This window comes from Cetorhinus maximus, chromosome 2, assembly GCF_964194155.1.
Source record: "Cetorhinus maximus chromosome 2, sCetMax3.hap1.1, whole genome shotgun sequence".
In the NCBI taxonomy this organism is placed as follows: Eukaryota; Metazoa; Chordata; class Chondrichthyes; order Lamniformes; family Cetorhinidae; genus Cetorhinus; species Cetorhinus maximus.
Genome location: NC_135880.1, coordinates 121,749,550 through 121,765,164, shown reverse-complemented (window position 1 = coordinate 121,765,164; position 15,615 = coordinate 121,749,550). Strand labels below are relative to the sequence as shown.

General features: G+C 47.0%; 1 protein-coding gene across 1 annotated transcript; it reads right to left on the bottom strand.

Moving 5' to 3' along the window:
- Positions 1–993: 993 nt before the first annotated feature.
- LOC144690527 (histone H2B-like) lies at positions 994–1,370 on the bottom strand. Its single transcript, XM_078558111.1, has one exon. The coding sequence runs from the start codon at positions 1,368–1,370 to the stop codon at positions 996–998; it is 375 nt and encodes a 124-aa protein (XP_078414237.1). The 3' UTR covers positions 994–995.
- Between the last annotated feature and the right edge of the window lie 14,245 nt (positions 1,371–15,615).

Here is a 15,615-nt window from a genome sequence, read left to right as displayed (position 1 = left end):
CAGCCTATATTTTTTTTACACACTGCTACTGACTTAAGCATATCAATATGATGGGGTCATTGTGGCATTCAGGAGCATCTGTGTGTTTCTGACTTGCAATTACGCTCTAGAGAAAAACAACAATCCCTCCCATATTTCTGTGCATTAAGAATAATGTACCATCTGACCAACATGAGGGGACATCAGCTACAGTGAGCAGCTGAGAGGCAGGAGCATGAGGAGGAGAAAGAGAAGGAAGAGGACGGGAGAAGGCCCTGTTCTGGCCAGGCTGCCTGTGAAGAACTCATTTGGGTGTGATACCAGTAACAACAAGTCCTATTCCCCATTCACCAATAGCCCCACAACTTAGCTCCTCTCTATCAATGACCATCACGTCGTCTACTTGGTCACAATGCCAAAAATAAAAACCATCCAAATTTAAATGTATAAATGAAATCATGTCATATTGCACACAAAACTCAATCATCACCCTTGTTCATTCCCTTAGTACCTGTCTTCAACGCCTTTTTGCTTGCCCTAGTGTTGCTATAGAAATTGCAACCTAGTGGCCACAGTGTGGCTCGTGGGAGGCTGCTGAGGGCAGTATCTGTGGAGGAAACTGCAGGTGGCCTTGCAGGATTACCTCGAGCAGCTCCAGGTCTAGAAGGCCTGGCTGCAGACTGCAACACCTTGGCATAGGTGGCAGCAGTTTGGGCTGGCTGGCTGACAGGCAATACCAAAGGGCACTGGCGGAGTGCTGGGAGGAGGAATGAGTGTGAGAATCTGCGAAAGCAGAGGGGGGCTTAAACTGTAACAGGAGACAGAACGGGATTTCAGTGTGAAAATGAATGAGAGCAGCAGCAGGGGGCTAAACTGTAACAGGAGACAGACAGAACCAAAGAGAAAAGATTGAGGAATGACATCACAGGGAAGCAGGTAGGTGATTGGGTGGTGAGTATTTCCCATCTAAACTAGGGTTTAAACTGATGTGTTTCTTTTGAGTCCATTGTGGAGTTTTACTTGGAGCTGGTGTACTTGGTCACCGTCTTTGTCCCTTCCGACACGGTGTGCTTGACCAGTTCCCTGGGCAGCAGCAGGCGCACGGCGGTCTGGATCTCCTGGGAGCTGATGGTGCTGCGCTTGTTGTAATGGGCCAGGGGGGAAGCCTCAACTGCAATGGGCTTGAAAATATCGTTCATGAACGAGTTCATGATGCTCATGGCATTAGAGGAGATGCTGGTGTCGGGGTGAACTTGCTTCATCACTTTGTAGATGTGGATGGGATAACTTTCCTTCCTTGACCTTCGCCGCCTCTTGCTGCCCTTTGCTGCCGGTTTCTTTAAGGCTATCTTGGCTCCCTCCTTGGGAGCTGGTTTCTTCTCATCAACCATCTTCAGTTCCAGACACAGAAATAAATCAAACCCCTTCCGAGCGGCAGTAGACAGTGTCACAGATCTATGTGTGTGTTAGGAGCTGGCTGTACTTCTCCTCATGTCGTAGAATCATGACATTTATTCTGCTGCTTTCAAGTATTTGCAATTCCTGAAGGAACCCCACACTCCCAAGTGATGCATTGTGACTGCAGAATGTGGGTTCTCCGAAATGCCAGTGTGATCCAAACACTTCTGCTGTGAACGTCTGCAACTCGAGGAGCTTCGGCACAGGGTCATTGAGCTGGAGGCAGAAATGCAGACACTGCAACATACCAGGGAGGGGGAATGTTACCTGGATGCTTTGTTCCAGGAGGCGGTCACATCCCTTAGATTAGGGTCTTCTGATTTGGTCAGTCACCAGGCACGGAAGGGTATGGCTGCAAGTGAGGCAGGTAAGGGCATCGAGAAGGTAGAAATGGAGAAGTCTCAGCCATTGCAATTGTCCCAGGTTCAAGGTGCTTGTAGTCTGTACGTATGAAAGTGAGGCTGCTGGGTGGATGAGCAAATTGCCCATGGCACCATGGTACAGGAAGCCGTTCAAGCAGGGGGAGTAAATAGGAGGGTAGTGGTAGATGGACACAGTATAGTCAGGAGGATAGACATTGTTCCCTGTGGCCAAGAATGAGAGTCCAGGCTAACGCTGTGGAGGACGAGTTCCTGGAATGTATATGAAATTGTTTTCTAGAACCAACTGGAGGAAGCAGCTGGAAAAGGATCTATTTTAGATCTAGTATTGTGCAATGGGAAGGGCTAGTTAATAATCTCATTATAGGGGATCCTTTAGAGAAGAGTGACTATAATATGAAAGAATTTTACATTAAGTTTGAAAGTGATACAGTTCAATCCGAAACAAGGATCTTAAATCTAAACAAAAGAAACTACAAAGGTATGAGTGGCAAGTTGGCTGTGGTAGATTGGGAAACTATGTTAAAAGGTATGAAGGTAAGCAGGCAATGGCTAGTATTTAAAAAAATAATTCATGGTCTACAACAAATTTACATTCCCTAAAAGCACATAAACACAGCAAGAAAAGTGATCAAACCTTGGCTAACAAGAGAAGATGAGGATTGTATTAGATTAAAGGAGAAAGCTTACAAAGTTGCCAAAAAAAATGGCAAGCCTGAGGATTGGGAGAATTTTAGTGTTCAGCAAAGAAGAACCAAAAAACTTGAAGAGAAAATAGAATATGAAAGTAAACTGGCAAGAAACATATAAATGGACTCTAGAAGACCATAATAAGACCATAGAGGTAGGACCAGAAGTAGGCCATTCGGCCCATCGAGTCTGCTCCTCCATTCAATGAGATCATGTTTGATCTGATAATCCTCAACTCCACTTTCCTGCCTTTTCCCCATAACCCTTGATTCCCTTACTGATTAAAAATCTGTCCATCTCAGCCTTGAATATATTCAACGACCCAACCTCTACAGCCCTCTGTGTTAAGTAAAGAATTCCACAGATTGACTATCCTATGAGAGAAGAAATGTCTCCTCATCTCTGTCTTAAATGGGTGCCCCCTTACTCTGAGATTATGCCCTCTGGCCTTAGACTCTCCCACAAAGGGAAACAACCTCTCAGCATCTACCCTGTCAAGCCCCCTAAGAATATTATATGTTTCAATAAGGTCACCTCTCATTCTTCTAAACTCCAATGAGTACAGGCCCAACCTACTCAACCTCTCCTCATAAGAAAATCCTCCAAACCTGGGATCAACCTAGTGAACCTTCTCTGGACTGCCTCTAATGTCAGTATATCTTTCCTTAGATAAGGGGACCAAAATTGTTCACAATATTCTAGGTGTGGTCTTACCAGTGCCTTGTATAGTTTTAGCAAGGTCTTCCTATTTTTATACCCCATTCCCTTTAAAATAAAGGCCAACATTCCATTTGCCTTCCCTATTACCTGTTGAACTTGTATGTTAGCTTTTTGGGATTCATGCACAAGGGCTCCCAAATCCCTCTGTGCTGCAGCCTTCTGCAGTCTTTCTCCACGTAAATAATATTCAGCCCCTCTATTCTTCCTGCCAAAGTGCATAGCCTCACATTTTCCCACATTATATTCCATCTGCCAAGTTTTTGCCCACTCACTTAATCTGTCTATATCCCTCTGTAGACTCCTTGTCATCCTCACCATTTGCCTCCCCATCTATTTTTGTGTCATCCACAAACTTGGTGATAGTACATTCACTTCCCTCATTTAAGTCATTGATATATGTTGTAAATAATTAAGGCCACAGCACTGATCCCTGTGGCACTCCACTAGTTACAGGTTGCCATCCTGAAAATGCTCCCCTTATCCCAACTCTCTGTCTTCTATTAGTTAGCCAAACCTCTATCCATGCTACTACACTAACCCCAACATCATGGGCTCTTATCTCATTAACTAGCCTTATGTGCGGTACCTTATCGAACGCCTTTTGGAAATCCAAATATATTACATCTACTGCTTTCCCTTTATCTATCCTGCTTGTTACCTCCTCAAAGAATTCTAATGAACTTGTTAGGCATGATTTCCCCTCCATGAAGCCATGCTGACTCTGCTTGATTAGATTATGTATTTCTAAATGCTCTGCTATTACATCCTTTATAATAGACAGATGTTAAGCTAACTGGCCTATAGTCACCTGTTATTTGTCTCCTTTCCTTTTTGAATAAGGGTGTTACATTGGCTGTTCTCCAATCCTCTGGGGCATTTCCAGAATCTAAGGATCCTTGGAAGATTATTACCAGTGCACCCACTATCTCTGTAGCTACTTCCTTTAATATCCTAGGATGCAACCCCTCAGGTCCAGGGGACTTACCGGCCTTTAGCCCCATCAGTTTCCTTAGTACATTTTCTCTAGTGATAGTTATTGTATTTATTTAGTTGCCCACTTTTTCCCCTTGATTATTTAGTATTTTTGGAATGCTATTAGTATCTTCTACCATGAAGACTTAAGCAAAGCATTTATTCAACTCCTCTGCCATTTCCTGGTTCCCCATTATTATTTCCCCAGCCTCATTCTCTAAGGGGCCTATGTTCACTTTGGCCTTTGGCCTCTCTCTTCCTTTTTATATATTTAAAGAAGCTCTTAATGTCCATTTTTTATTTGCTACTTGCTAGTTTACCGTCAAAGTTTATTTTCTCCCTCTTTATTTTTTTTGGTCATTTTTTTTGGTTTTTAAAGCTTTCCCAATCCCCTGATTTACCACTAATTTTTGTCACATTGTATGTTTTTTCTTTTAACTTGAGACTTTCCTTAACTTCCTGGTTAACCTGGTTGGTTTATTCCCTTCCTCGAATCCTTCTTCCTCGCTGGGGTGTATCTTTGGTAAGAGTCATGAACTATTTTCTTAAATGTCTGCCATTGTTCATCAAGATTCCATAGATATGTAAGAAGATTAGCAAAGGCAAATGTGGGCCCATTGCAGGAAGAGAAAGGAGAATTTATAATTGGGAATAAGGAAATGGCAGAAAAACTAACTAGTACTTTGGGCAGAATTGTCTCAGATTTGCATTGTGTCGCAATGGGCGGAAAAAAGGACGTTTTGTCCGTCAGTCACAATGACAGCTTTTTATGCCATATCTTCCCAATCCTGCCTCATCAATCATGCATCCCTTGGAAATATGCCATTTCGCTGATGGGCAGCCTCCGATTTTCCCGCCACGCCATCACCTCGCCGCTTCCTCACGCCAGGTGCCATACATAAAATACAGCTGCGCGCACACCGATCAGCACTTCCAGCCCAGGAATACCCCACAGAAGACATGGCCCTGAAAGGCAAGAAGACCGCAGTCCCTGATTCAGTGCTGCATCCCTGGGGTGCCTTCTGGACACTGTTGGAGCCCACCACAATTTCCTCTGCCCCTGCTCTGGCCACAGGAGGCCCATCAGTGTCACTACTCTGGCTTGGGAGGCGGTAGCAGAGTTGTAAGTGCCAACGCTGCACATACGAGGTCAGCAATCCAGTGCAGAAAATGGATGAATGATCTCATCTGTGCTGCCAGGGTAAGGCAATCATCTCATCACTCTAAACTCACACTCACAAGCCCATCACACATTCACAGGCATCTCACTCACTGCCGGCTCAAGGGACATCACCATTCACTCTCTCACACACACCCTCACATCTCCTTCTGGCCTCTTCTCCTCTGGAGACTGCCTCCTCAGCCCTCACCACCTTGAGGCCAGTTGCTTAGATCAATAAAATGCCCCTTCCCTGGGATGCACCCTTTCCCCAATACTGCCCTAGCCCTGCAGTCCCTTCGCTTGCCTGAGCCTTTTCCACCTTCTTCAAGCAAGCCCTAGCACTGCAACCATTGAAAAGCCACCCCTGCATTATGGCTGGCCTGGTAGGTAGAGACCTGCCCATAAGCCCCCTAAAATCGATGTGGTGCTGCCTGTGAAGCCTGGCGCCGATGACCGTGAATGCTGCCTGCAGCAAGGTAGGCAAACAAACCTCGAAGTCCTGAGCAAAGTGCCGCTCGCTAGGTGCGTGTCGCTTACATTCAGTTGTGAAACACGTAGGTATGCAATCATGCTGACGTGCTCGAATGATCCAGTGTTGGGGGGGTGATTCTGGCAAGCTAAGCTGAGAATGATATGCAGATGTATTACAACAAAGTTCTTGATGTGTGACAATGGGAAACGCGGCCTGCCATTGACAGGCAGAGCAGACGATTGCAAACTGGTTTCACAACGTCATGAGACCAATTTTTGACCTACCCGCCATATTGTCTACTCACACCCGCCATGACGCCCAACGCCAGTGGGCATGGAAAATTCCATCTTTGTGCCTGTCTTCATGGAGGAGGATACAAAAACACTTCCCTGCAATATGAGAGAACCAAGGGACTAGCGAGATTGAGGACCTGAAAGAAATTAGTATTAGTTAAAAATTTTAATGGAGAAATTAATGGGTCTACAAGTTGAGAAATCCCCTGGACCTGATGACCTACATCCCAGAGTGTCAAAAGAGGTGGCTGTAGAGATAGTGGATGCGTTGGTGGTCATCTTCCAAAATTCTATAGATTCTGGAACAGTTCCTGCAGATTGGGAGGTAGCGAATGTAACCCCATTATTCAAGAAAGCAGGGAGAGAAAACAGGGAGCTATAGACCTGTTAGCCTGACATCAGTAGTAGGAAAAATGTTAGAATCTGTTGTAAAGGGTGTGATAACTGGATACTTAGAAAAGAATGGTAGGATTGGGCAGAGTCAACTCAGATTTATGAAAAGGAAATCATCTTTGACAAACCTGTTGAGAGCTTTTTGAGGATGTTGCTAGGAGAATAGTTAAGGAGGAACCAGTAGATGTGCTGTATTTGGATTTTCAGAAAGCTTTTGATAAGGTCACACACAAGAGGTTAGTAAACAGAATTAGGGCACATGGAGTTGGGGGGAATACTGGCGTGGATTAAGCATTGGTTAATGGATAGAAAACAGAGTAGGAATAAATGGGTCATTCTCAGGTTGGCAGCCTAATGGGGCACCATTAGAATCAGTGCTTGGGCCCCAGCTATTGACAATCTATATTAATTCTATGGATGTGGGGACCAAATTTAAGTTATCCAAGTTTGCTGATGACACAAAACTTGGTGTGATTGTGAGTTGTGAGGTGGATGCAAAGAGGCTTCAAGGAGATTTAAACAGACTGAGTGGGCATGAGCATGGCAGATGGAGTATCATGTGGGAAATGTGATGCCATCTACTTTGGTATGAAAAACAGAAATGCAGAATATTTCTTAAATGGTGAGAGATTGGGAAGTGTTGGGTCTGAAATTCACGCTGAGCAGGTGGGCATGCGCCCAACCCGCTTCAGTGTAAAATGTCACATGATGACATCGGGCGAGCATCCCGACGTCATCGTGCACCCGTGGGAGTTGGCATCATGCCCACCGACAATGAACAGGCCTATTAAGGCCATTAAAATTATAATTAAATTAAATTTTCCTCTGCCCGTCCAACCTTACAGTTGACGGGCAGACAAAGAGGCCAAGTGGCCTTTGGATTTTTCAGGAAAACTCATCCTCGGGTAGGATGAAGTTTCCAACAGCAATTAAACATTAAATTAAATTGTTAAAAATTCATTCATAATGTCCCTGCTCATGTGACAGATTCACATAATGGGACATGTTTTTAACATTGCTAACATTTTTATTTTTAATGTTAGAAATCTTCAGCTCCCTGGGGCAGTTCTGTGCCTCAGGGAACTTTCATCACACGCACACGTGAACTTCGGCGCTTGCTGTCCTCCCGCCTCCATCCCGGCAGCGCTGCAGCACACGTTTCACACTGGCTGGTTGTTAATTATCCAGCCAGCATGAAATCAATGTCGGGGCCCAGTCACGGGCAGTGGTTGGCTTCCTGCCCGCTCCCGGGCTTGCCCACCATGCCCGCCCGACAAAGTAAAACTCATGGCCTTGATGCCCAAAGGGACCTGAGTGTCATTGTTTATAAATCACTGAAAGCTAACGTGCAAGTTCAACAAGCAATTAAGAAGGCAAATGGTATGTTCGCCATTATTGCAAGGGGATTTGAGCACAGGGGTAAGGAGGTTTTGCTGCAATTTTATAGAGCCTTGGTGAGACTGTACCTGGAATATTATGTGCAGTTTTGGTCTCCTTACCTAAGGAAGGATTTTTTTTCTAAATTCATTCACGGGATGTGGGCTTTGCTGGCTGGGCCAGCATTTATTGCACATCCCTAGTTGCCCTTGAGAAGGTGGTGGTGAGCTGCCTTCTTGAAATGCTGCAGTCCATGTAGTGTAGGTCACAGCTGGAGTACTGTGTGCAGTTCTGGTCGCCACATTATAGGAAGGATGTGATTGCACTGGAGGGGGTGCAGAGGAGATTCACCAGGATGTTGCCTAGGATGAAATATTTAAGTTATGAAGAGAGGTTGGATAGACATGGGTTGTTTTCTTTGGAGCAGAGAAGACTGAGGCGCGACCTGATCAAGGTGTACAAGATTATGAGGGGCATGGATAGGGTGGATAGGGAGCAGCTGTTTCCCTTAGTTGAAGGGTCAGTCATGAGGGGATATAAGTTCAAGGTGAAGGGCAGGAGGTTTAGGGGGGACGTGAGGAAAAACTTTTTTACCCAGAGGGTGGTGACAGTGTAGAATGCGCTGCCTGGGAGGGTGGTGCCTCACATCCTTTAAAAAGTACCTGGATGAGCACTTGGCACGTCATAACATTCAAGGCTATAGGCCAAATGCTGGTAAATGGGATTAGGTAGGTAGGTCAGGTGTTTCTCATGTGTCGTTGCAGACTTAATGGGCCGAAGGTCCTCTTCTGCACTGTGTGATTCTGTAATTCTGTGATATGTACACCCACAGTGCTGTTAGGAAGGGAGTTCCAGGATTTTGACTCAGTGACAGTGAATGAGTGGTGATATATTTCCAAGTCAGGATGGCAAGTGGCTTGGAGGAGAACTTTCAGGTGGTGGTGTTCCCATCTATCTGCTGCCCTTGTCCTTCTAGATGGTAGTGGTCATAGGTTTGGAAGGTGCTGTCTAAGGAGCCTTGATGAGTTCCTGCAGTGTATCTTGTAGATGGTACACACTGCTGCTGTTGTGCGTTGGTGGTGGAGGGAGTGAATGTTTGTGGATGGTGTGCCAATCAAGTGGGCTGCTTTGCCCTGGACAGTGTCAAGCTTCTTGAATGTTGTGGGAGCTTCACTCATCCAGGCAAGTGGAGAGTATTCCATCATACTCCTGACTTGAGCCTTGTAGATGGCAGACAGGCTTTGGGGAGTCAGGAGGTGAGTTGCTTGCCACAGGATTCCTAGCCTCTGACCTGCTCTTGTAGCCACAGTATTTATATGGCTAGTCCAGTTCAGTTTCTGGTCAATGGTAAGCCCCCAGGCTGTTGATGAGGTCAGGAGCTTTGGCGAAACCCAAACTGGGTGTCAGTCAGCAGGTTCTTGCTAAGCAAGTGCCGCTTGATAGCACTGTTGATGACCCCTTCTATTACTTTATTCATGATCTAGGGTATACTGATGGGGCAGTAATTGGCCGGGTTGGATTTGTCCTGCTTTTGTGTACAGGGTATGCCTGGGCAATTTTCCACATAGCCAAGTAGATATTGGTATTTTAGTTGTACTGAAACAGCTTGGCTAGGGGCGCAGCAAGTTGTGGAATACAAGTCTTCAGTACTATTGCTGGAATAATCAAATTGATGCAGGGGGCCTCCAGAGGAGGTCTTGCCAAAGCGGGATTGCAACAAAGTTTCACCAAACTGATTCCTGGGATGGTGTGATTATCCTATGAGGAGAGATTGAGGAAACTGGGCCTATATTCTCTAGAGCTTAGAAGAATGAGAGGTGATCCCATTGTAGTGTACAAAATTCTTACAGGGTTCGACAGGATAGATGCAGGAAGGATGTTTCCCCTGGCTGGGGAGGGGTCTAGAACCAGGGAGAACGGTTTCAGAATAAGAGGTAGGCCATTTAGGACTGAGAAGGGAAGGAACTTCTTTAGTCAGAGGGTGGTAAATCTTTGGAATTCTCTACCCCAGCCGGCTGTGGAGGCTGTCATTGAGTGTATTCAAGATAGAGATTGATAGATTTCAGGATACTAAAGATGTCAAGTGTTATGGGGATAGTGCCGGAAAAAGGCAGTCAGGTAGAACATCAACCGTGATCTAACTGAATGACAGTGCAGGCTTGAGGAACCAAATGGCTATACCTGCTCCTATGTTCCTATATTCCTCTGATTGCAGTGGCATCTCAGCAATCCAAGTAACCGCTTGCTAGGCTGAAATCTGAATGGCTGTGTCAGACTGCAAGCCCATTTGCACGCTATAAACCACAGCCGTGATGACAGCAATCTGAATTTATTTGACAGCAAGCTGACCTTGCATGAGCTCAGTCTGAGTTTCCACTATGGCACTCAGACATTGGGTAGCTGCTGCTTGTGTAATGGGAGCTGTAATGTTAGCAATGGAAAGCTGTATCATGGTTGGGACCACAAGTGTGCGAACAAGTTAACTATCACCTCCACACTGGGAAGAATGGGCTCCAACCTTTGCAAAGAATCCCTGTGCCAAACATGTGCCAGACCCCTTCATGCTCCTTGAAATTGTCAGCAGGATTTCTGTCAGGCTCCCTGCAGGCTTCCCAATTCACCAAGTTTTTTGTTGTGCATATCCATCAGTGCTCTTCTATAGGCTGCCCCATCAATGTGCTCATCTGAGTCCTCTACAGCAGAGCTTGTGTGTGACCTTGGCCTCTGGCAAGCTGGTTCATGCTTGCACCTGTCCTGGCTGCAGACCACTCATGTCCAGTGTCTCAACACATGCAAGTCCTGCCTCCGTGCTATTGTCTGTGCAGTGGTAAAACAGAAGAGAGTGTGTGACATGGAATAGGTTGGATGTGAGAAGGAGGATTGGATATGAGAATACTGTCCCCTTCACTGGTTTCACTTCTGCCGCTGGACAATGCCTCAGCTATGGATTCCCCCATAATGGCCAGCACTGTCTCCTCCATGGAGGTAAGGACATGCAGGTGTGTCTGTCCCCAACACTGGTTAGCTCCTGCCGCCTCTTGTTTTGTACCATCTTGTACTGCAGGCAATAGATAAGTGTGTCAGTGAATGTGGCTTAACCTGTTTGGGTGACAGGGTGTCAGGGTTGAATAGCTGGCAGTATGTGCAAGCTATGAGATGTGGGTGTGAGGATTCCAGCAAGTGTGTGAGATTGAGGTGAAGCTATGAGTGTCAGATACATGTCCTGATTGATAGAGATTATTGGTAGATGTGAGATGGGAGTGCGATGGACTGAGCAGTGTATGAGGCCCATAGTGTAGCTGGTAAGATATAGCATTTGAAGATACATTCACTGAGTGGATTTCTTGCCACAATGCTCCTCTGGGTTTGACTCTCTCCCATTCTGCCCCATTATTCAATTTTTCACTGGTTAGATTCACTTGCTGCATGACTACCAGAACCTGCTCAAGCCATAGTGCACCTTCCCTTTAAGAGGTGCAGGCTAGCTTTAGCAGTGCAGGCTAACTTTAACTGCTGCTAGCCATTCACAATCATTACCAGTTCCGAAAAAGAGTCAAATTGGACTCGAAACATTAACTCTGTTTCTGTCTCCATAGATGCTGCCAGACCTGCTCAATTTTTCCAGCATTTTCCATTTTTATTTCAAAATCATTATCCCCTGCTCAGGTGCCCAGCCAATCATAGTTAGAGCTGACTGGAACTGAAAATGCTGGAAACATTCAGCAGGTGTGGTAACATCTGTGGAGATAGAAAAAGAGTTAACATTTCAGGTCAATGACCTTTTACAAACCTGAAACTTTAACACTGGGCAGGATTTTCCCCTCAGTGCATTAAATGTGGCGGCAGGTGTGAAAATCAGCTTTTTACCCACCGGCTGCAATGGTGGGTTTTTGCACCATACCATCTGCTTCCCGCCTCATTAATTATGCATGCACGGGAAATATGCTGGATTGCGGGCAGTGCGCCCTCTGATTCGCCCGCCCCACTGTGAGCTCACTGGTTCTTCACTTTGGGCGCCATAAATAAACTATACCCGTGCGTAGCTTTCTCAATGCCTGCAGCCCAGGACTGCCACAGATGAGAGAGGTGGCCCCAAAAGGGAAGAAGACAGCTGCACCCAAATGCCTCCCTGGAACACCACATGGACCCCAGCTGAGGCCCACCGCAATATCCTCTACCCCCGTGATGGCTGGAGGAAGTCTACCAACCTTGCCACCCCGGCTTGGCAGGCGGGTGGCAGCGGCTGTCAGCATCAAAGTGCACAGAAGAGGTCAGCAAACCAGTGCAGAAAGAGGATGAATGATCTCATCCGTGTGCCAGGGTAAGTTAACCATCTCATCACTCTCAACTCACACACACACCAGCCCATCTGACATTCACTGGGATCTCATATGTTGTCAGCCTAAGGGCCATCACCACTTAGCTCTCTCACACGCACCTTCACATATCCATCTGGCTTCATATCCTCTGGCGTTTGTGACCTCACCCCCTCCATGGCTCCGCTCACCACCCACACATGGCAGGCATCCTTATCATCTGCCCTGGCATGCGTTCTGCTCACTCTCTCCATCTGTCTTTATGCAAGACAAGCTCGCACACAATCAGAGGGAGAGGTCTCAGACTAGGGAGTGGCCAAAATCAAGGTCCTCATTTCTTATTGGAACCAAGCCATCAAGTTGGTCGGAACGGACGTGGACCATGTCTGCGGAGGTAGTGAGTTGGGTGGCGTACATCGAAGTGAGGATCCTGCACCAGCTCATCACTCAAACAATGATTCTGTGAGTGTATTGTCCTGTTTTAGAATTGCCTGCCCTGCACTAATTATCTCTACCTTTTTTCATAGGCACCTCTGGAAAGTGCCTGAGGGCATCCACAAGCCAGGCCCTCAGCTGCAGCCCCGACGTCTCCTCAGATGAGGAATGAGATCAGAGCACCATAGAAGATCCGTCACACCACTCACCCACACCCTCCAGCAGTGCAGGGACACAGACCTCGGTTGGACCTAGTTCAACAGCAGCCTCAGGATCATAATCTGGTGAGTACAATACACAATCTGGTCCACATCAAGTGAAGGCAGGGACATCCAAGATTGCCAACGCTCAGCGGACTGCTGGAGGCCAGGAACCTGTCGAGTCCGAGTCAGATGACGAGCCCCTGGACTCAGCCTTAAATCATTTGCTGGAGCTGCAGAGACAGTCTAGGGAACATCAGGAAATGAAGTCAGCTGCATTCCTCAGATTGCAACAGATGATGGAAGGGTGCATCTGCCTTCACTCTGAGGTGATAGCGCCGGCATACCAATGTACCAAGGTCAACACTGTAGGATGGTGGCCGCCATGGAGACTTCAGTCTGTCACTGTCCACTCCATCACTGTAGGCAGTGGTGGCATCCAACAATGGCTATGCAGGACAGGGCCAGGGCACCTCAATCTCACTCCAGCTGCCCCTTCTCCTCAAGAATTCAGCCAGGGGCCCTCAGGCACCCATAGGGAGGAAGACCAACATCTGGAAACCCCAGTGACTCCGGGATTGTCCAGCCAGTCCCAATCCCCTCTTCCTGTAACCCCATTACCTCCAGCTCCACAGACTTAGGAGGGTGCACCTGGCCCACAGCAGGATGCCCAAAGCAGGCTGGAGCTCTCCAGGGACACCCGCCAAAATCACCACAGACAACAGGGCATAGCAGTCAGCAGGCTGCCTCCACCTCCACTGTGGATGTCAGGGATGCACCCAGACGTAGCAGTAGGGTTAGGAAAAGTAAAAAATATTAGGAGCAAAATGGTGGCATGGATGTTCACCACATGTATGTAATTTTCATAAATGTAAATAGAATCGCACCCATTTCACATCTCCTCTTGTGTATGCCTCCTTTTTATGATGAGTTGTGTTGCTGTCAATCAGGTGTGATACCATGGTGCCTCCCCTGACTTATCACACATGTCACTATCATGGGCCTCTCATCCATGTAGTGTGCTTCCACATCACCACAGTGTCAGATCATTCCCGACATCAGTGATGCCTCATCCTTAATGTTAAGTGTGCTTGTGGAAGGAACCTCATTCACATGCTTTACAGGGTCCTGCCATGTGTAAGCTTGAGGCAGAGATGTTCACCCATCTCGTCTGCATTCTTGAAAGGTGAAGGTGCAGTGCACAAGGAAAGATGTGTTAATGCATGGAGAAGGGTCATATATCGTGCAACTCCATGTGCTCTCTGTCATCAGGTAAAGTTTTCACGCAATGAGCCCATAGTCAGAGCTTGTGTGCACTCCTGCCTGCCAACTGTGTTTCCAACGTTCTGAGTGTGCATCTGCTAAGCTCACCAATAAGTGGGAGCACTTGGCCACCTCAATGTGCCAAAGCTCTGCCTCTCTCAGCCACATTATTGTCCTGGCGCTCATACCTACAAACTTGAGCATCTTGTAGTTGTTTGTATTGTGGCCACAAGGCTCTCGTCACAATGTAGGGATGCAGCACTGTGTGTCCCCACACCTAACCACTCATCGAGATCAGTGTTGCTACTTCCAAATGGTGATTTTTGACAGTCAATGGAGCCTTTGAGCAGGCTCTGGAAGCACACATCATACCTTTAGATAATGTTGAGGAGGGCAATGGGATAGGAGCGAGGATGTACTGAAGCTGAAGTCTGCTCTTTATTAGCAATGATTCGTGATCTTGAGGGTTTCACGGGGCAGAATTTTCCCCCCACTGGGGGGGAAGTTCAGGAGCGGATGCGTGCAGGCGCACCTCCGATTGGCAGCCCCGATTAGGGGCATGCCGCCATTTTACATGGGCAGACCAATTAAGGCCCGTCCAGCATGACGTCCGCCAGAAAGCGCTATCCCTGTGCGGGTGGTGGGGGGAATCCCTAAGCCAAGAGCGCGCTCTTTCGTGCATGCACACAAAAGAGCGCAATGATCTCCCTGAGGCTAAGTGCTGCATCAGGGAGATCGGCGCCAAATTCAAAATGTTAAAAACAGAAAAATAAAATTTCCCTGACATGTCCCCTCATGTGACACTGTCACATGAGTTGGGACATGTCCATCACTTTTAGTTAAACTTTTATTACATTTTTAAAAACCTACATGAAACCTCATCCCACCCGTGGATGAGGTTTCATGCTTTCTCTGAAGCCTGCCAGGGCTCCCGGCCTGCCCACCAACCTTAAGGTTGGATGGGCAGGTCCATTAATTAAGTCAATTACTTTTTAAATGGCCTCAATTGTCATTGACAGGTTAGCGGGCGCACAGCTGATTCGGCTGCACCCCCGCCGACCTGAAAATTAAAATGATGCAGGGTGACGTCAGGAGGTCTGCCCAATGTCATCCCACGTCAGTTTATGTGTCGATGTGTGGGTCCCGCCCCCACACACCGACCGGGAAATCCTGCCCACGGTGTTTGTGCATTTTGGAGTTCCCAAAGGCCAGGGCTGGCCACGAGGTCACAAAGTCTGTGTTAAAGAGGAGGCATTTTAATGTCTGGCGCACAAGTGTTTGAACATCGTCATCCTCAGGTGGTCCACATCCATAGAAAGGTGAGGATAAATGCAGGCCAGTACCCTAATTGAGAGTGCCAGATGTCAAGGTGATTGAGAAGAAGCTGATACCAAGGACTGACTCATCTCTGAATGGATTGAAACCTGTGGAACATCCTCAGCTGCCTTGGTCCAAATGTCACCTATCAGCTTCACCATCGAGGTTACACAGGATGATTGCCCCAT

Coding starts and splice junctions, on each gene's coding strand:
- LOC144690527 (XM_078558111.1), bottom strand. CDS start 1,370: ATGGTTGATGAGAAGAAACCAGCTCCCAAGGAGGGAGCCAAGATAGCC.